General features: G+C 40.9%; 4 protein-coding genes and 1 non-coding gene across 7 annotated transcripts in view; 2 read left to right on the plus strand and 3 right to left on the minus strand.

The window, feature by feature from the left end:
* Positions 1 to 10247, minus strand: part of LOC107036972 (sestrin-3) — a 100473-nt gene extending 90226 nt beyond the window's left edge. Inside the window, exons 1-4 of the mRNA XM_015255264.1 lie at positions 10163 to 10247; positions 7742 to 8029; positions 6378 to 7461; positions 5867 to 5932 (exon numbers count right to left, since the gene is read on the minus strand). Of these exons, the coding sequence (XP_015110750.1) occupies positions 5867 to 5932; positions 6378 to 7461; positions 7742 to 7995 (1404 nt within the window). The 5' untranslated portion in view covers positions 7996 to 8029; positions 10163 to 10247. The remainder of the gene's footprint in view (positions 1 to 5866; positions 5933 to 6377; positions 7462 to 7741; positions 8030 to 10162) is intronic.
* Trnak-cuu lies at positions 6064 to 6136 on the plus strand. The gene has a single exon. It is a non-coding gene; the product is annotated as a tRNA-Lys (tRNA).
* Positions 10248 to 11318: 1071 nt separating the features above from the next.
* On the minus strand, positions 11319 to 13268 carry LOC107036981. Of its 3 annotated transcripts, none has more exons than XM_015255281.2 (5): positions 13179 to 13268; positions 12547 to 12769; positions 12258 to 12459; positions 12026 to 12135; positions 11319 to 11790 (listed from the first exon to the last, which is right to left on the minus strand). In XM_015255281.2, exons 2-5 carry the CDS (start codon positions 12691 to 12693, stop codon positions 11563 to 11565), a joined length of 687 nt encoding a protein of 228 aa, XP_015110767.1. In that variant the 5' UTR covers positions 12694 to 12769; positions 13179 to 13268; the 3' UTR covers positions 11319 to 11562. The 3 variants fall into 3 exon arrangements, with proteins under 3 accessions (XP_015110767.1, XP_015110766.1, XP_015110765.1); XM_015255280.2 differs by lacking the exon at positions 13179 to 13268 and adding an exon at positions 12870 to 13053; XM_015255279.2 differs by lacking the exon at positions 13179 to 13268 and adding an exon at positions 12932 to 13052.
* Positions 13269 to 13499: 231 nt separating this feature from the next.
* Positions 13500 to 16339, plus strand: LOC107036979 (tRNA (guanine(10)-N2)-methyltransferase homolog). The gene is made up of 8 exons (XM_015255277.1): positions 13500 to 13663; positions 13742 to 13816; positions 13987 to 14232; positions 14295 to 14429; positions 14639 to 14902; positions 15056 to 15194; positions 15344 to 15542; positions 15848 to 16339. The coding sequence occupies exons 1-8, from the start codon at positions 13538 to 13540 to the stop codon at positions 16134 to 16136; spliced, it is 1473 nt and encodes a 490-aa protein (XP_015110763.1). The 5' UTR covers positions 13500 to 13537; the 3' UTR covers positions 16137 to 16339.
* On the minus strand, positions 16146 to 19182 carry LOC107036980 (ER membrane protein complex subunit 2). Its single transcript, XM_015255278.2, has 6 exons — positions 18962 to 19182; positions 18752 to 18865; positions 17882 to 18032; positions 17468 to 17611; positions 17149 to 17401; positions 16146 to 16990 (listed from the first exon to the last, which is right to left on the minus strand). The coding sequence occupies exons 1-6, from the start codon at positions 18990 to 18992 to the stop codon at positions 16814 to 16816; spliced, it is 870 nt and encodes a 289-aa protein (XP_015110764.1). The 5' UTR covers positions 18993 to 19182; the 3' UTR covers positions 16146 to 16813.
* Positions 19183 to 19946: the final 764 nt, after the last annotated feature.

Here is a 19946-nt window from a genome sequence, read left to right on the forward strand (position 1 = left end):
ACGTCTCACTTGTTTTTCCAGATGTCTCATCCATTTTGCCAACAATCATTCATCTGTTCAATCGCATAATTGGCTCCTCTCCTTCCTCCATCAACGGCAAATACTGCGAGTCTTTCAACAGACGAATTGCCAAACTTTCCCCAACGATGCCTCCCTCACCCCGAAAAAAAAACCCCCGAGTATCATAAATTCCGGAAACACCGCTATCAGCTTCACCCTCTCTCCGTCGGACACACATCGTTCTATCCAGGAATCGTATTATTTTCACCAGTCCCTCGATAAATCAGCTCACCTCCTCCAGCCCACTTCCCCCCCCCCCGGAGTTTACCACCACCTAAGACCCTTCGGCTCACCGTTTTCTTGAAAAACAAGCGTTCCCCTTTCATCGCCAGACAAGTAGGTGGCTGGCTCTTCGTGGTACGATGCCTTTCAAGCTGAAGTTTTGCGCGGTGAGTGGGATGAAGAGGGATGAAAACACTAGGGGTTGGAGACGGATACAAGAACAAGTGGCCTGCATATAACAGGAAAAAGCGATAATACTGCGAGCTGTGCTCTACAGGACTTCAAGCCAAGGCGATTGGCCTCTCTCGTATCGTTGAGCAGTTACATGGTGGCTTCCCTTTTTTTTCCCCTCTTTTCTCCCTCTTGGCTCCCTCGCGTGTACCATCCGGCCAATGTCAGCCGGAGATTTCTGAATTTTCCGGGTCGTGGAGTATCATGGGCCACCGCAGAACTTCCGAGTCGTTCCAGATAATAACCTGAATTCTGGGGAGAGGAGGATCAGAAGTTTCGGTGCAAGTGAAAGAGTCGTACTTTCAAATGGGAGGGGTCCTTCTACCTCAAATACATTGTGAGATATTATCCTGATTTCATGAATTGTCATCAGCTCGAGTCTTCAGTTGTAGAATCGTAGGAGCTTCAATAATCCCGCAAAAACGGAACGACGAAGCTAAATTGAAGGCTTGGGAGTATATTCATCACCACCGCTGAAGACAAAACAGCTCGATATCTCGTATTTACGACACTTTTGGATGGATATCAAGTTTCAGTTTGAGATCCGTCAGCTGTATTTCCACTGACACCTGGAATTTAACGATTCCCGAGAGACAGGAGCATCCAGAATCCTCGAATATGATTAGATAAGACACCACTGCGACAGGGTAAATGTCACTTTGCCACACATCACTTGATGCATTTCCTACGGGAAATTCAAACTCTCTCCTCCCTAGGCAGCTCACCAACTCCTCGACTGTTTCCCCACACAGTATAATCTTCACACATTGTCATTGACAGTTTGCTGATCATTTGGATTGATAATACGAGCCGGCAGTATCTGAATTTCCAGTAGATTTCCACTCGAGCCCATTCGCCGATGGTTGAATTGACACTGATGAAAATTCGGTGAGAATGGAATTACGGATATCCCGTTCTAACAGTTCTTGATCACGTTTCCAAGCGGATACAGACAAATACCCCAGAACCACAGGAAGACATGCAAATACTAAATTTATACCACAAGTACAGCATCACGTATTGGAGGTAAAGTCGGGGGGTTTGAAGGATAGAAATGGCATCAAAACTCACTGTGTCTCGTATTCAAGATCGAGTATATACGTTGTCCAACCCTAGAACTGAGGACGGAAACACGGTATCTCTCTTCCTCTGTACTGTACTCATGGTCGTGAGCACAAGATATTACGTATTCCAAGCGCACTTGAGGTTTATATTAACCGGCAGAGTGGTTTCGTCGGTTTCCAAGCCCAGGATGAAAAACTTTGCTCCAGGAAACTCTTTGACGAATTCCACCGGCAGAGGAGATCGGAGGGGGGGGGGATATTCTGCGCGAGGTTACGCTTAGAATGAGAGGAATAATCCAGGTGTCCGTGGTTACCGGAATAACAGAGAGTAAGAAGATAAAAATGTATTGAAAGCTGGAAGTTGGATAAACCGAATGATAAATTGGAAAGTCCGGAGTTCTTTCCGAGGATTTATCTTTGTAACTTTTATTTGCAAATCTGACCGAGAGGTTCAGTGCTCTCGACATTCTCTCATGCACTAGTCAACTAATTTATCTGATGTAGAGCGGAGGAGTAATGCCAAGGGTCAACGATTAGTCTCGGACGATTTCGGCGAAGGTCTCAGAAAGTAAAAAATTATGGATTAAAATTGAAAATCGTGATCCATCCGTTTTAACTCAGTATCGCGCATTGACAGACATCTCTACCCTCTATGCAAATGAACGTGGCGTATCGCATAATAGAGCTGTCAACGAATATATGTCACACCAGAAGCTCTCAACCATATCAACGTCAAGTTTACGCCGCTAATTCGAATGCTACGCGTGTCTGATCCCGATGAATGTGGATTTTTTTCTCGTTCCGCTTCATTTTTACATTTTTATTGATAGATGCAACGTCCGATGTAATTCCAATTCCAAAAAAGAAAAAAAAAAGCCTCCCAGACTCCCACACTTTTTTCCAATCTCCCGCAATCCTGTAACCATGAAATTTGTTTATTTTGCATCACGGTGTATGATGCAGTGAGCAAGTACAAGTGGAAGGAAAAAAAAAATGATTGCACCCAGTAACAGTCGAGGGCCGTTTCGATCAGTTTGTTGAACTGCGTAAAATCCTAGGGAAATGAAATTGGAAACAAGCGCTTTTGGTGAACAAACACGAATTGTGTATCACAATCAGATGGAGCAGTGTGCTGTACCAGCGATGAAAAGTGTGAGAATATCAAACAAAGTGGGGGAGGCACTGAGGAATTGCTAAAAAAAGAACACATCCTGCAACACACTTGTGAAGTAGAGATCGCATGAAATTGATACTCGCTCAAAAAAAAGTACACGTATAGATTATACATGGAATAGTACTCGACTCGTCCCATTCTCCATTTGAATAATGGGTAATCGATCAGTGATGAAATTCCTCCACCTATACCTACTCTACCTACTGAACCTACTGTGGAATGTGCTCACTCGTCTGAATATATGCATCTTCTCCAGTTTTCCCGGCAATTCTTCCTTTATCCTTTCTCTTATATATTCTCCCCCTTCGCGATTACAATGGATAAGAAAAAAAAAAACCAAGTCATTTCATTTTCCTCGAAAGCACTGTCTCCTCTCTCCTTTCTCCATCACTTGAACCAACCAACGGTATACGCCGAGTATCATTACGACAACGTGCCCATAAGTCATGGGTGCTTTTCTGGCAAGGCAAAAGCCACGAATAAACGACTGCCCCTGATGTGTGCATCACCCCCACTGCCCCTCCCTCTCTTATCCTATTCCGAGGATAGCATACGGTTTCACTTGACTTCTCCATGGAATTTACGTACCACATTTCCTCGCTTTCCTCTACTACCCCACCCGGCCAGAAACATTCCATGTTCAACACAATTGAATACTGGTAAACCATTATCGCGCATGGAACACAAAATCCGTGACATCGATTTCCAACTTGGCGCGTCTCATCGCATCCCCCTTCGGTATATCGACAGCAAATTGCAGTCTATCTTAGGTACGTATGGTGAATCGATATAAGTGGGTATATATCCCTCTGTGACGTCCCTTGGTAGACGATCTGGAGAGCGTCTACCATGAAATTTTAAATATATCTAGTCAGGATGAAATATTTTTATGACATAAAGACCCAAACGAACGGTGAAGGATTCACGATTTGGTTGATCAGTCATTTTTAATTTGGATCATCTGTTATCAGATACTATTTCTGAACGCGGGTCAATTTACTCGCTGCTGTTGCGTCTTGCATTTTATTATATTATCGAAGGGCTCCGTTAGTACCGGGTATATACTACACTAGTCTTTCCCCAGAATTGCCGAACAAATAAAAAAAGAGGGTACGTCATTTGAGAAAAATATTCTTTACTTACCTTGCATTCGGATCTTCTTGTGGACTCCTCTTCATTCGGTTACATCACTCAATTTACATTTCAAGGTAAAATTTGCCCTCGGTAGAGCTTTAATAAGAAAGTAACGAACACTAAACGATAATCGGGCGCATCGAATTCTACTCTACTCGAATAGAAACTCATTCTTAAAGTCTCTGGCAATCGCAGCGTCCAATTACTTCAATCAGAAATACTTGAACGCACCATCGTCATCTCTATTACGTAATTACTTTGTCTAATCGAGGATGCTCCTTGTAAATGCACTCGCTCTTGTTATTCACAGGTTGGACAGGAATGCGGTTATAAATTGTTAACAAGTCCCTACGTAGTTGGGAGCCCTACTGCTTGCGGCATGAAATTCTCGTGAGTGGAATTTATCTCGACTTGCTGCACTCCCTAAGTTTACATTGTAATCCTTTCTGTCAGATTTTGCGGTGCAAAGGGGGTGGGAGTTCTTCGCCGGAAGAAGAATTGCAATTCTTATTTTATACTTCCTATGAATTTATTTCCGCCCTAGTATACACGGAGAGAAAAATTTCCTCAAAAATTGGTGGACCTTCCCACCAAAGCGTGAGACGTACCGAAGGCAAAATTCACGTGGTACACTAATATTTGCGAGTCGTGCACCAATTTTTCGTGCGTTTTCCGTAGTTTCTTATGTGACTCTTCGAAAAACTGAGTGAACACCGTTCTTTTTTCTCATTGATGAAATACACTAATTTATAAGGAAAGTTCTCTACACTTTTCAATGTATTTTTCTCTCCGTGTATACACCGAATTCCAACAGCGATCGGGTCTCAGTGATGAATAATTTAAAAATTCAAGGGAGGGTGATAGATAATGGCAGATAGCACTCTATGGTGTCCTTTTGAGAAGACACCTGGGAATCGTTACTCTGACGATATATTTTCGAAATGCAGTGGAGACGTTGCTGCGGTATTAGTACCCGAAAACGAGGCATGAATATGTGAACAGGTGACTAGTTGGGCAAGAAAGGGCTCTCTCGCGTGGAGCTCCGAGAAATCCCAAAGTTCGTATTCAGGATAGAATGTTGAGGCGATCATTCTTATTTGTCCGTGTGTCCTAAACACTACACTGATAGACTGATTCATTTATTCCAAACGAGATTCGTTAACTATTAGCGAATGGTAGAGTTGAATATGACCAAATGAATACGCGTTAATGGTTAACGAATGGTTCTTCTGATAAGTGAAAATCGAGTCAAATAGACCCTCATCTCCAACCAAATCCATTCGTTAAGAATAACTAATCATTTCTATCAGTAGACTATTGCTTTCGAAGGGGACAATTTGTCGAATATTGTTGATAACAAGCGTATTAACACCCGAGATTCATAGGACTTGTTCATAAATCTTGCCTCTTACTAAATCTTACTAAAATTCAGAGCTAACTGATGAATTTCACGTCTTGCTTATTTACTGTTTTCTATGTTTCGATACATGGATATGCTTGAGCCAAACATCACGATCAGTTTCGGCAAAACAGATGTCTGCATTAAATCCTTGCAGAGAAGCTAAAGGCAATGTAGAGACTAGCCTTCGCAGGCAACAGCTGCGCGGAGCTAGCTGCCGGCTCGCATCGGTTGCCAATACAGGGAACTATATAACGGTCGGTCAGTCGGTTTCCACCTTCAGTATGATATAATACTTTATGATGATAGTAACTAATTACCGCTGATTAAGCTGAATTCGAAACTGCGAAGGGACTCGGAAGCAGAGAATGGCATCGAAAGTTTACAGGTTTCCCCGGACGGAAAAGTGAATGTAATTTTCTACATACGTATTAAATGTCGGATATCTGTACCGAATTGGCCGTGAATTTACGTTATTAGACGGTAGCAAAGCTTCTCTCTTCATACGCGGTACCCGAATAGAATTTGACGTAGAGTAGAATTCGGAAAGTTATCTATGGAATAAATATAGTTGTGACTCACCTCTGATGCTGGTATGAAAGCACTTGGTCCACTGAATGCGGGCTCAGGTACCGGAAGTCCTCTGTCCTGCAATTTTTTACAAAAATTGGATCATCGTGGTTTCATAGTTTCACAGTTCGCCATGTCTCTGTATGAAATGGGTATTTTTTTTCAGAGCCACGGCGCAGAATAGTAAGAAAGTAGCCCGGCTACCTCAAGCCTGGCTAGCTCAGTCGGTAGAGCATGAGACTCTTAATCTCAGGGTCGTGGGTTCGAGCCCCACGTCGGGCGATCAATCTTTTGACAATGTTAGAAATGAAGGAACAACTTTTTTTTACACCCCTACAAAATTCTGGATCATCTGTTCCATCACTTCGTAGGGGCGGTCACCGAGAAGTCATTTTTTCATTAAAAATCAGGTTGAAGATTGATCAGAGGTATATCTATCTGTGATCATCCTTCATAATCCAGTACAAAGCAAGTGGATAGAAGAAGAGAGAAGTGAGCGAGTAAAATCATTAAACCGACTCACCTTGACCATATGCAGGATCTCAGCACACTTGACTCTAACATTTTGGAAAGGGCAATTGACGCTGAGTCGAAGGATCACTGGGAGGTGCAGCATCACGAGACTCAGGTATTTGTTGGATCGAGTCTGTGACCGAGGCCCGTCCAGGGCGTCACCCAGATTTAGCATTCTTCCGACTTCGCCGGGGGTTACGTCAGGACCCTCCAGGATCCGATCGCTTTTTGAGGAGGTTTCCCCCTCTCGAAAGAGGGGACCTGTCACCTCACCACCACTGAATTCCCGGTCCTCAATGGTGCGCGAAGGCAAGTGGAATGGGAAAGCAGAATCCCATGGGGGCTGATCAAAATTCTCCAGATTCATGTTTTCTAGGACTTCGTCTTCCTGCCCTGGTATCTTGCACTCATTATCGAAACCTTCCAGCGTATTGAAGACAACTCCTTCCTGATTACGAGATTGTCTGGAGGTGTCGGCCTCCAGTGCCCCAGCACCCCCCGATCCCACGAAAGAACCTTTTTCGCGGCCGAGGAAATGACTCCCATAACTCGTTTCGAGGTGACCAAAATTCTCATCGAACTTTGGACTCTTGCCGTATATTCGATCGTCTGGGTCTGGGTCATCGTCTTCCTGCTTGTGTCTCCCTCCCTTCATTCTACCAAGTCGATGCCTCGACTCCTCCTGATATGACTTATTTGATTTTTCGCTCGACGAGAGATCAAACACCCTGTGCTCACTCTCACTGCTTGAGCCAAAGCGCGAATCTCGTTCTACGTTACATTTGTCGGTGCGGTTAACGATAAATAGTCCGGCACCCTCGTCTAAGGATGTTGCATTACCGAAATTGTCGACAACGGGCTCAACGTCACTACGGTTCCATGTGTTCTTTGGTGAACTGAAATTCGACGCCTCGTTATCAACACTATATCCCTCTATGCTATCGAGTCTACGGTCACCAAGAAGGGTGCTGTGATCAGTTACACTTTGTGGGAAGAAGCCCTCAGTTCGGAAAGTATCGCGCAAATGAGGGTGGTATGTTGATCGATGCTTAGGGGTAGCTTTGGTTGGTGATCGCTCAATGTTCATGTCATACCTACGAAAGGAAGCGTTCGTCACCAGATTTTCAATCGACAAAAGACCTCCCACAGAGGTCAACAGAATGGCACTGGATTTTGAGCCATTTGTTTGCTTATTCTCAAGTTATTAAGTTTCAGGGCTTTCATTTACGTCGACGTTAAATCCCGTCCCCACCCCAGGAAGAATGTTTTTTCAGCAGAAGAAAACATTCATTCATTCGTTTGGATGGTTGGGCTCAGTAAAACCATCGGAAAAGTTTTGGAGGAAAGAGGAATGTGGAATAGGGTAAAACTCACCTGCCGTTCTGGCTTCTGAACTTTCCTGTCTGCTCTTCACTCGTATTTTCCGTGTCCCCCACATCCCTCCACTGATTCGGACCTGACATACTACCCAGCCATCCTTCGACAATTGTGCGAGCTGCAGCAAGGGCAATATTTCTCGCGGTCTCATCCCGTGCACACAAGGGTGCCAAGAATCTATTAACTATTTCTGCTTCATCGCAGTTTGTCGAGGCGCCACTCCCTGACGAACTTTTTTGGTCCTCGTACATGTCTGTTGCTTTCCACTATTGCAGTGAACGTCTTCTGAAATTTCGGGAAACAAAATGACAGTTTACTACGACTGTCTTCGGTGGGTGGGAGGCATGATTAATTTAGGGTTCATTTTGATGTCTGAAGGTGAGGTGATTGAGGGGCGATTTTTTGGGAAATTTGGACGCTTTTAGAAAAATGTTGGTTAATTATTGCAATCCCAACGGGATCCTTATTCACGCAAAAACGACTGAATGGATTTCAATGGCAATTTTACTATTACATGGTTTGGGGTCCTCAATTGACTTTAGGCTATAAGTTCATGGTTTAGGATGCACTGTAGAAACGTCTAGAAAATTCTAGAGCTTTCTGGAAAATTCTCAGACTTTCTGTAAAATTCTAGGATATTCTCAAATTGTCGAGAATATTTTTTCAAGTTCTACAGAGGATATTCTTGGGTTTTATAGCAACTTCGAGAAAATTGATTGTTTATACAGGAAATTCCAGGAAATTCTCGGGTTTTCTAAACAATTCAAAAAAATTCTCCAGTTTTCGAAAAAAAAATTCTGTTTTCCAGGAAAACTGTTCAGAAAATTCTTTGGTTTTATAGAAAATTCGAAAAAATTCTAACAGTAAAAATTTGTGCTGATATTTGGTGGACTCGCTCATACGTAAGGAAAAGTGCAAACGGTTGTGCTGTTTGACGATTTCTGATACAGGTTCGCTAACCCCAAACGGTTCTGAAGTCACACGGGACAATCACATGCCCACTATGGCCTACTGACGGCTTCACACGAACAATAAAGGATATCCTATCCTATACACTCCCGTGTTATTTTGCTTGGGCGATGGCAAGAGAAGGAGGGGTCCACGGTTTACGCCGAGAGATACCGAAGTATAACACGTTAGATTAAGGAGAAAAGATCTCTTCCCTCCTGCATCGTGCCCAGTACATGTGAAAGGCGACTCACGCGAGTTGTTGAGGGTGGGGATAATTTCGAGATGAAACTACTTTTAGAAAGATGCGGCAAAAATGGAGATTTGAAGGAATAGGATCAATCATGATCAATGGAATGAGGCAAAATTTTCATATTTTCATCTTTTTTTTTCTAAATCCCCCAGACGAATTTTCAGAATTTCGATATTGATATTGAAACGTTTTAGTGACTGTAAATTCTGTTGTACAAAAGATACTGGGATTATTTTATTAAGTAAAATAATAATGGTAAATTTTATTAAATAGTCAAGTGACGATGATATTGTGACAAAAAGAAAAGGGTGCGGCAAAATGGAACATTTTGTGATCTTCTCCAATTACCAAATTCTTTGTTTATAAATGAAAATATCAGGATTTAAGGATCACAAAGCCTTCCACTTCGCTCCGCCTATTCCTGATTTTTTTCAATTTTTTTAAAATTAATTATAAGCCCATTTAAATCATTAAGGAAATTACTCAGTAATGATCTCAAATTGTAGAATTCGGGAGAATAATTTTTGCCTACAATTTCTTTGTCTACTCTCCCATTTTTCACGTTTCCTGACAATTCGTCCACGTCAACAATTCATTAACAAATTCTCCTAATCAATAATAAACTCAAACTCGAAAAAAAATCTAAAACTTCCTTCTCGCAACAGTGGCATTACTGCAGTGACAAATATTCAAAATTGAATAACCTTTTCCAAAAACTGAATACATCCCCCAATTCCCAGAAAAAATCCCGACCCATTCATCTATTGAATAACCAGATAACTGAACAAAGAAAAGTGGGACACTTGCACTATTATTCCCCTCTCCCCCGAGCAAAATTTGTGTTCCACTTTTCTCCATTCATCCATCAAATAAATAAACAAACGAATAAATGAATAATAAGTGGAACACTTGCCCAACGATTCCCCTCGCCCCGCTCCTCGCATTTTTTTCGATTTTTCAATGCCAGGAAAACCTCGTAATTCCAATAATTAGCGAAAAATGAGAAATAAAAAAAATATACAACAGCCAAAGGAAATCAAACCGGTCGGCTGGAGGTGACTCTCATCAGCTGACGAACCCAGCTGAACCGTGGAGAGAAGGACAGAGGTGTATGCTTCTCCCCGTCACCTTGCGCCTCAATTGTGCCCACAAAATCCCTCCCCCGGTTTAATTTCCCGTTATTTCTTTATTGTCGGTTAGTAGAAGTGTTCAAGTACCTTGATATGTCCGCCAAACGCCGCTGACGATGTTGGAACAGGACGAAAACACTGAATTCACAGAACAAAAACTCATTCGAACCCTTTCACAATGGAATCTTCCAGTAGACTGAGCGAACCGGCGAGCCGTTCCCTCCGGCACACACACCCCCCAGCCGCTGGACAATTTCGTTCGCGTTTTGTTTGTTCATCGATTGTTGTCGCGCTCTACGGCTTTCGGGAGTGATTTTTTCGCATTTCGGGAATTGTTTTTTAGCACCAGCGGATTATTCCGCATTTTATTCGCAGTGCAAACGTGCTTGGCGTCCAACTGGTGACAGTTGTTGCTGAGAGAAGTGACCGAGTAGCGCAGTCCGCGCGGACGCCTGACGCCATCTTGAGGGCCACGCGCGAGCTTGACTCAAGCCGTCGTTACCATCAGAGTCAAAGTTTCGAATTTTTTTTCTTTCTCGATCGAAACGATTAAAATTATCTGGTTTCAGCGACAATTTAATGAGTCACCGGTATTTCGGAAAGAGTCAAAAGCCCTTTTTGCCCCGGTGTTCTCTGATCTTGTGAACTTGAAGAAAAATTACGTAGAATCAGTTTTTTTTTTTTTAATGGATGGAGTATTTTTATTTTGCGATAAAAACTGTCATTATTTTCGGAAGAGTGAGTCCTCCCGTGTTAATGCGATTTAATTTATTGGGAAAAACCATTAAATTTCAGATTTTTCTCAAAAATCAAGGAAATTAATTAATTTCCGCAACTTACTTGAATTTTCAATTAAAACGCGAATATTTAGTGCCAAATGACACTGAATTTTCCAGATTTCTGTTTTTTTTCGTGGAATAATTGAACTAATATTTTCAGTTTCCACTGATTTGTCCATGAAATATTGAATTTTCAATAACAGAATTCCTCGAAATTTCAGAGAATTATAATTAATAAAATAAATGAAATGCAACGATAAAAATTGTCAACATTGCATTTCTGTCAAAGTGAATAAAATTTATTAATAAATAAAATAGCGCTACTAAAATAATCACGAGAAAGATGGGTGGCCACGAGGGAACACCTCTGGAAGACTTCGAATTTTTCGAAACCTGAAGAAGCATTAGGAATTAATATGCTGCTGGAAAAAAATTCAATAATAATGAATAAAATAATGCAACTGTTTCATCTCTATATAAATTTATTCAATCCCTCTTCATAATTTTACGAAAATATCTGGACACTTCATCTCTTCTAATTAAATAGTACATTAGACTCATTTTAGTGAGACTAATTCGCACCAGGCGAACGGCATTATCGAGAAAATTGGAGGCTCTCAGCTTCGTTAATGCCAGAAACCCCGTAGAAACAACAAAATTCTTCTTCAACATTAAGTAACTCAGTATCGGTGGGAAGATCGTTGTTCGTCAAGTCCGCGGGTGGAGTTTGGCCTCGAGGAGATTCCTCAGGCGCCAGGACAGGGTCGGGGGGATGAGGAAGTGCCACTGGCCATTGCGTTTCGATTTAGCCCAGTTCTGAGCCGACACCAGAGCTTTTTTGTACGATTTCAAGACCTTGTCCTCCGGAATTGAGGACAGTTCACCCACTGTGCCGAAGCCAAGCTTCACCAGCTCTTTCCCAACGTCCAGGAGCTCCTGAATTATTTTTATTCAACGAGGGATAATTTTTTAAATTTATTTCTCAGGAGAATTCAGCACTTTTTCTTATTAATTTCGTAATTATCTTCGTAATGAGCGATTTTAGGGGTAAATTATGGAAGAATGGCTTTGCAGAGAATTAAATTACCAACAAAAAAAGTTTGTGCCAACTGATATGAAAAATTACCTCATTAAAATTAACTGTTAATTTTTATTTTTAGTTAATGTTTACCTGGTCCTTCTGAGGTATTTTTACTGTGCAATCTAAAAAGTCTTTCGTTTTTCGAACTGGGATGAATTCTACTGCATTACCTTGGACGACTGTCGACAGCCAACTGACCCCTGAAATTTCAGAGGACGAAATATTAAAAAAACATTTTATTCATTTTACTCTAGAGTTTAAATTTTTAATGAAAAAAAAGAGTTCAAGAGTCATCAAGGGGTGAATTAATTTGGCTGCTCACCATGACTGTTAACATCGACTCCAGCTATTTTAACCGGTAAATATCTCGGCTTTCCAAGTCTTGGGAGGGGGACCAGTGGTTTATGATCGACTAAAATCAGTGATGTTGTGCCAGGCTCTATTCTTGCAGCTGTCCCACGAAGCACTGTCTGCTTCTTGATGAAGTGGGCTGGAACTCTCATTGGATTTGAGAACTTGGCGAGCTGAAATCATAAAATTACGTGAATGCAATCATTTTTCATCGACTTATTAATTTAAAATCAATTGATTAATTTTTAAACTGGACTCACAGGTCTTATCCTGTACAGAGCAGTCATGAGCCCAATCCCAGTGACTCCATACGTGAATATCTGGAGACCCCTGGAATCCTTCTCCAAAAACGTCACTACATCATCAACAACACCAGAGCTCCTCCCTTTCTCCCCAATTTTCTCCATTTTCCCCTGATTTTCACCCAGAAATTCTCGTAATTAACGAACCAATTATCGTCCCGACCCCATTGTCAACAATAATCTGGAAAGAACGAGTAGAAAGAACGAGTGAATCAACAAACAGCCCCTGACACACGTCAATATTGTCATGTTTGTTCTCTCAATCAATTTCATTCAATTACAATCACTTATCCATTCATTCAACCTTCGTCCAAGGATTAACGACGTAATCAGGAGGACTCACAGTTAATTTCGGACCTGCACGTCACTCACGAAGAGAAAAATAGAACAAGATCAATCTGATTTTGGTTATGTCAACAATAATTCCGCAATCATATGATTACGACTATAAAATGTAAATCGTTAGCTGTGAACTTCGAGTCCAATTATCTCGATAACTGTTCGCCCTATCGAAAAACCTCAAATAACTTTTTTGTGGGGAATTTAATACTCTACAAAAAATGTTTTATTACTTTTTTTCGTAAACTCACTCGTCGCCGAGATAATTGCCAATTTATGCGAAATCGTCGGATTTCGTGATTATTTTTCTAATTGTCAAATTATCTCGGTAATGAGTGGTTTTAGGAGAAAAGATCACAGAACCTTTTTTGTAGAAAATGAAATTATCTATAAAAAATGTCTTATGATTTTTTTTAATAGAACGACTCGTTATCGAGATAATTGCAGAATTAGAAAAGCCTGCGATGGATTCGCCACGATTTTTACCAGTTCCCAGCAGGAAACTCCCCTGGAATCCGCCTCACGCTCCATCTACCAGAGAAATAAATAGAGATTGGTGAGCAGACGGTTGGGGAGGCCCACGTGCAGCTGACAAATAAATTTCGGTTGAATGAGGCTGAATTGTTGTTGTTTATTTTCTGAATTACTTGATCGAATCGAGGAAGAAATCATGAATGAGCCCTCTAGGATGTATTTACTGTGGTTTGCACATGAACACGTGGACTTTCGAGGGGCTGTGAGTACGAAAAACCCTGGGAATAATTGTTTTCAGGGTTTCCAGATTTTTTAAACTTCAATTGAGTGATTTTTCCAGGAGATCGACTCAATCCTGAGTTTATTCGGAATTTCCTCCGAGGATTTCAAGGCCATCGAGAGGTTTGATGATAAGGTGAGTCTATTTATTCAGTGATTAAGGTGATTTCCAGAAATACTCATCGATTTTCTGCTGTAATTAGTAATTAAATTAAAAGAATGTCGTTAAAACCTTGAAAACTGGAAACAAATTCTTCAGAAAAATCCAGTTAATTAATTTAATTAATCTTCATATGTTTTTTGCAGCCTTATTGGATCGTCGAATGCCAGAAAGAATCGACAATCCAGACGATAGCGAGTCGAGCAGTTTCCCTGCGTTACTGCATAGAATTGTACGTCAGGGAGAGAGACTTTACCTCAGTGCATGCTGCATTGAGAAAAATTCCCAGGCAGAGGTGGGATAAACACGCCAGGAAGGACAGAACCTTCAGGATCGTCGTCGAGACGTTCTGCAAACACATCAGTCAGAGCGAGAAGATTGAAAAAATTGAGGTAAAAATAACAAAAGGAGACACTCCTCGACTGGATTGAAAAAAAATGCAATTCATTTCCAGTCGTTCAATTACCTTCAAATCGAGGGGCAAGTCAGGCTCAACAACCCTGACGTCAGCTTCTATTACATGGAGTATTATGGGATGAAACCTGATGCCCATACCGAAAACCCTGAGGAATTGTTCTTTGGAAGACTGGTAAATTAAATTTCAATAATTAATTCCTTATTCATTATTTTTTTATAAAACACTAGTGGGATTTCCAGAGAAACAAATCTCTGGAAATTTCAGACCTATCGCTGAAAATTCATCATCATTCCCATTTAAATTGAATAATAATGAACTCAATTTGAAATATATCGACATTTTAAACAATTTGAATTCATTCAATTGAATTTTGCTTGCAGGTTGCAACAGGCCAGAGAGAGTTAATCCAAAAATTATCCCTGAAGACGAGAAAATTCATTGGGACTACGTCGATGGATCCCCAGTTATCCCTTCTCATGGCGAATCAGGCTCAAGTTAAAAGTGGGGATATCGTGTTGGATCCTTTCGTGGGGACTGGATCCCTGCTGGTGGCTGCTGCACTGTTCGACGGGTACATCCTGGGGACTGACATCGACTTCATGATGCTTCACGCCAGAACGAGACCCACCAGGATAACGCAGAAAGTATTTACATGAAGCCCAATTCATTCATTTAATTGCTCAATTTTTTTTATCGATCATTCACTATTTATTAATCATCATTCATTATTTATTAACATAATTTAACATTGTTTCAATTAATTAATTGAGTTATTTATTCGTGGTTTTGATTAATAGAAGAGGAGCAGTGACGAGAGTGTTGCTGCAAACGTAAAACAGTATGGGAAAGAAGCTTATTACCTAGACGTCGTTGTTTCCGATTTTTCCCAGCCCCTCTGGAGGTCCGACATGCGGGTCAACGCAATTATTACAGATCGTACGTAATAATTATACTTTCAGCAATTTTTTAAACATTTTTAAACCTTTTTTTTCGAGAAAACATTTTTTTTCTCATTTTTTTTTAAATTTCAGAATAATTATTTCCAAATAAAAATCAATCAGCAGTATTAACTCTCGTTTTTACAGCGCCGTATGGTGTTAGAGAGGCCACTGAACGCATCGGAACATCGAAACCAAATCCTACTATTGACGAAACCCAGGCAGCAGCTCACATTCCATCGAAAATAGACTACAATTTACCTCACATGTACAAAGACATCATGAAATTCGCTGCTAGGCATCTGGAGATCAATGGAAAATTAGTCTGTTGGTTTCCAGTCTATAGGTAAATCATTATTTCCCAAAAGTTCTCCCAATTAACTCAATTTCAAGTGCAGGAAAAACAAAATTTCAATAACAATAGTTCTTATTTTACTCGTATCTCTGAAACCACGAGGTGTAGAGAAAAACGACAAAAGACATTTTTCCTGTAGAATTTAATTTCCTACAAAAAGTATATTTGACATTTTCCTGTAAACCCAATGCTTTCCGAAGTATTCGCAAAAATCTAAATCAATTCAAGAGTTAAAATTTATTCCGACCGAATTCACGTGACAAATTGCACAAAAAAAATTAAAAAATATTTTTTAGGGAATATTACTGTGAGGATCAGCTCCCCACCCACCCCTGCCTAAAAATGATAGCCAATTCCGAGCAGATAATGAGTAATCACGCATCGAGAAGATTATTGACGTACACAAAGCTTCGTGAGCCCCAGGAGAACGACGTAGTCAGCACAATGAACATCCTCGACTTCAGGGAGATGTACTTCGCCCTCAGGGACGAGTCCAGGAGGGAAAAAAGGATGAAAAAGGCAGCAGAGAGGGCCCAGAACAAAGCAGAGTGGGAGAGGAGGTCTCGTGAGAGCACAGAGAGATGACTCCAGCTGTTTTCATGATGATAACAAACATTTAATTGCATAATTCACTTCACTTGCATTCTGTAACTTATCTCAGGGTGAGTTACAACGATTTTTCGACTTCTCTCGAAGTCACACAGTCAACATTTTTTTTTCCATTTCAGAATGAACGAATTATCTTAGAAATATAATCAACGTATTTCAATAAATAATCGTAGACATTTCTACAATGGATACATTTTCTTCTCTTCTATTAAAATATCGTGATAATTTACTTTTCAGGAATGTGACGACAGTTGTCTTCCCAAGCATTTAAAATGACGTCAATTATCTAATTTTTCGTAACAAAGTTGTGAAGAAGTTGGAGAATGTCTCGGGAACTGGTGAGTCTAGAGGGGAATGTCGTTTCTCTCTGAACTCAACAGATTCTGAGATATTCACGAAATAATCCGAGTGAAATTGATTCTGAACTAATTTATGGATCACTTCACTATTGATTCTCTTTGATACATTATTCCAGAGAGGAACATTTCAATTTCCTCGTCGAGATATTCGTGCATAACCAGTGATGCACGTGAATATGGCATTTACACATATATTACAATTATTTGAACAAATATACAAATCACTAACTATTGATGAATTTATCGTTTGGATTTTTAAAAAGATACAAATTGAGGCTAGACTAGGGTGGCATCTCAGGCATCGAGTTGCAGTTGGCTGAGCAGACCCTCGACATTTTTTAAACTATTTTCATCAGCTGATTTCGCTTTGTACTGCTTCTCTATCTGTGCTGATGCCCATTCACTCGTTTTTGTGGCCTCTCGTTTCTTTGAGGCTGGACATTTTGGGGATGAGGCGATGTTGTTAGCAGTCTGATGGTAATAAAAAGAAAATTATCATTTTAATGGTAAATTTTGGCTGAAATTCCAAGGAATTTCATCGTTTGAAATTTAAAAATCAGTGGAAAATGGAAATTTCAGCCCAATTAATTAAAAATTATGAATAATTTATTTCTATTTAAAATAATTACCAATAATAATCCATAAAGTGCTCGTATATTGTTGGGATTCAGCTTGGCAGCTTGAGCGAAGTAGGATTTAGCAATTTCCATGTTCTCGAATCCCCCATGCGAATACTTGATCTCTGCGTATCTCTGGAAAATCAAGTGGCTGTGGGGATTGTGGAGGATCAGCTCCTCCATGCAGAATGCAGCCTTCGAGTACTCCTGCTCCTGCAGGTAGAGGTCACAGAGCTCGTGCCAGGCTTCTTGATCACTCATGAACCTGAACAAGTCAATCATCGAGTGATTATCGTTAACGCCTGATTTTTCGTGGGAAATATTCACTCACATCTTGAGATAATCAGTGAGCTCCTTGATGGCTTCAGCTGTTTTCCCTCTTGCCTTTAGAATGGCAACCTTCCTCTTCCTGGGGGCTGCGTTTGTCTCATCACGCTTCACTATGGAGTCCAGAACCTCCTGGGCTTCTGTGTACCTGAGGGAATCCCCAATTCAAACGAGAAAGTCAACATTTTTGGTAAAAAACAAAAATCACGATTCAGAGAATTTCCCGAAAATGATTTTGCAAATATCTTTGAAACTAGAAGGTTTAGAGAAAAATTACAGAAGAACTTTTATGTGGGGAATTTCCAGGGCTACAAAAAAGGTTCTCTGTTATTTTTCTCTAGACCTCATGGATTAAGAGATATTCCGAAAAATATCCATGATGATCGAGAAAATGAAAGCTTTTCGTCGTGAAACCTACATTTCCAAAGCTTCCAAGTGCATCGCGTGGTACTTGTGCACTCTGAGGCTCCCTGGGAAGTCTCTCATCAGGATTTTAATGCAGTACTCCGCGAGGGGGAGGCGATAGCAGTCCAGGGCAGCCACACAAACCTGCTCCAGCACGAGGTACTCTAGGAAAACAAATTAAAAGATGGAAAATCCTTATCTCAAGAACAACTCAATATTTTTCCAACAATTTATTTTAATTTTTGTGACCATTCGACCACTGCATTAAGTAGTGGCAAGACTATTTCCCATTTGATTCAGAGGGGAAGAAAATTCGTGCAATTCCAATTTTTGAAAATAAATGAATGAATAATTATCATTTGTCCTCAATAATTGACTTGATTATCATTCATAATAGAATTGCAGCCTGGGAAATTGTTGGAAACTCCTATTTTTCGTGAAATAGTCACCAATATTCCTCAAATACTCTAAATAATAAAAAAGACATTGGAATTCAGGATTCATTCCCCCTTGATTTGCTAACTCACATCTCAAATTAAAATGTTTACGTTTCATATTTTTTTCTGCATATTCCAATTATCGGTGAGGGTCATGCTGACGACGTGGAATGTCGCCATATTAATGCACAACACGACTGACCCAGTGCAGAAGATAAATAAACAAAAGATCAATGAATTACGATTCGATTAAAAATGGATTCTCTTCAATCTTCGATATCTCCCGATCAAATGATGCGATTTGGACGAGTCACGTCTCATTTTGAAGCTCGAAAAGAGCCCTCGAAAATGGGAAAGGAAATCGATCGATTTGACCCTGCCGATCTCGAGATATCGGCGTTTGAAGAACTCCAAAAAGAATATTCGTCTGAATATTTTGTAATTACTCTCGTTCCCGAGGTTCTCCACTTTGCTCATCAGCACGGAGTCCCAGAGAGCGACGATTTCCCGACTCTTTCGGTCAGAATTCTCCCTCCAGGTCCGCAGTTGGTCCCTCGCCTCTGCGGGCAACAATAAATAAACAAAATTCATCGAAATGTCGGGATTTAATTTTTTCATCAGTCAACGATCCTCGAGTTGACGATTAAATTTTTTACCTGTCCAACTCGTCACTTGGTTCTTCGCCATGTCGACTTCAACACAAGGAAAACGAACGAATAAAATAAAGGAACAAATCAATGGAAATGGCTCGACTAAAGTTGACACAGAAATTGTGGGGGTAACAAGGTTATAATACGTGGGAGCCGAAGGGAGAGACACTCCAGGGAATAACTCCGAAGGAATTAGCGCAACGATGAATCGAGAGCCTCCGGAAGGCCTCGGGAACCCTCGGCTCGAAAATCCAATCGCGCTTCTTCCCTCCAGCCCTCGTCTTCCGGAGTGAAAGAAAAAAATCGAGTTTATTTCGCGAATATCTCAGCAACCGTTGAGTCTACCAAAAAATCCCAAATCACTTTTTCTCCTGGAAATTAAATTCTCCACAAAAAATGTCTTCTGACATTTCCCGAAATATCCATTTATTTCTGAGATATCCCCGAAAATGTCTCTGCATTCATCAATAATTTTCGTACTGCATAACTGAGGAATAAATTCTGCGAAAAATGTTGAAAGACAATTGATGGTCTCCACCGTCTCCAGAGCATCGAAAAAAAGTGAAGGAATGAGGGGATGTGGGAGAATAAAATTGATTAAATTGTCAGAAGAAGCGACGTTTCGCTGAATTATTTCAGCTTTCTCGGGCCCTCGTCCAGTCGTGTTATTCTAACTAAAAAATTGATGTAATCTCTTTAATACAGTTAAAAGACATTTCGACTCCTCTCCAACCCTCGCCAGCATAGACCCCTAAACCTCCCCACACGCTCCTCCCCGCCCCCTACCATTGATTCCCCCCAGACCCCCGAGTGTCGCTGCAGTCGCGCGAAACGCTCTACTTCCCAGCTGGCCTCAATCGCTGGCTCCCCTCGGGTCTCTCGTTATCACTTGTGTTATTTCGGGGCCAGTGCTCTCCAAAGTGTCCAAAAACCCCGAACAATGTGCACCCACACCCCCCAACAGCCCCCCAATCCCCCCAACTAGTCCCCC

Source organism: Diachasma alloeum, unplaced genomic scaffold (genome assembly GCF_001412515.2).
Source record: "Diachasma alloeum isolate Michigan unplaced genomic scaffold, Dall2.0 Dall_scaffold_00212, whole genome shotgun sequence".
NCBI classification, from domain to species: Eukaryota; Metazoa; Arthropoda; class Insecta; order Hymenoptera; family Braconidae; genus Diachasma; species Diachasma alloeum.

Coding starts and splice junctions, on each gene's coding strand:
- LOC107036980 (XM_015255278.2), bottom strand. CDS start 18,992: ATGGCGAAGAACCAAGTGACGAGTTGGACAG. Junction 17,612..17,881: donor CACTTGGAAGCTTTGGAAAT/GTAGGTTTCACG, acceptor GGATTCCCTCAG/GTACACAGAAGCCCAGGAGG. Junction 16,991..17,148: donor CACTTTATGGATTATTATTG/GTAATTATTTTA, acceptor TATTACCATCAG/ACTGCTAACAACATCGCCTC.
- LOC107036981 (XM_015255281.2), bottom strand. CDS start 12,693: ATGGAGAAAATTGGGGAGAAAGGGAGGAGCTCTGGTGTTGTTGATGAT. Junction 12,460..12,546: donor CTCTGTACAGGATAAGACCT/GTGAGTCCAGTT, acceptor TTATGATTTCAG/CTCGCCAAGTTCTCAAATCC. Junction 12,136..12,257: donor AGTCGATGTTAACAGTCATG/GTGAGCAGCCAA, acceptor CTGAAATTTCAG/GGGTCAGTTGGCTGTCGACA.
- LOC107036979 (XM_015255277.1), top strand. CDS start 13,538: ATGAGGCTGAATTGTTGTTGTTTATTTTCTGAATTACTTGATCGAATC. Junction 13,817..13,986: donor TCGAGAGGTTTGATGATAAG/GTGAGTCTATTT, acceptor TGTTTTTTGCAG/CCTTATTGGATCGTCGAATG. Junction 15,195..15,343: donor CAACGCAATTATTACAGATC/GTACGTAATAAT, acceptor TCGTTTTTACAG/CGCCGTATGGTGTTAGAGAG.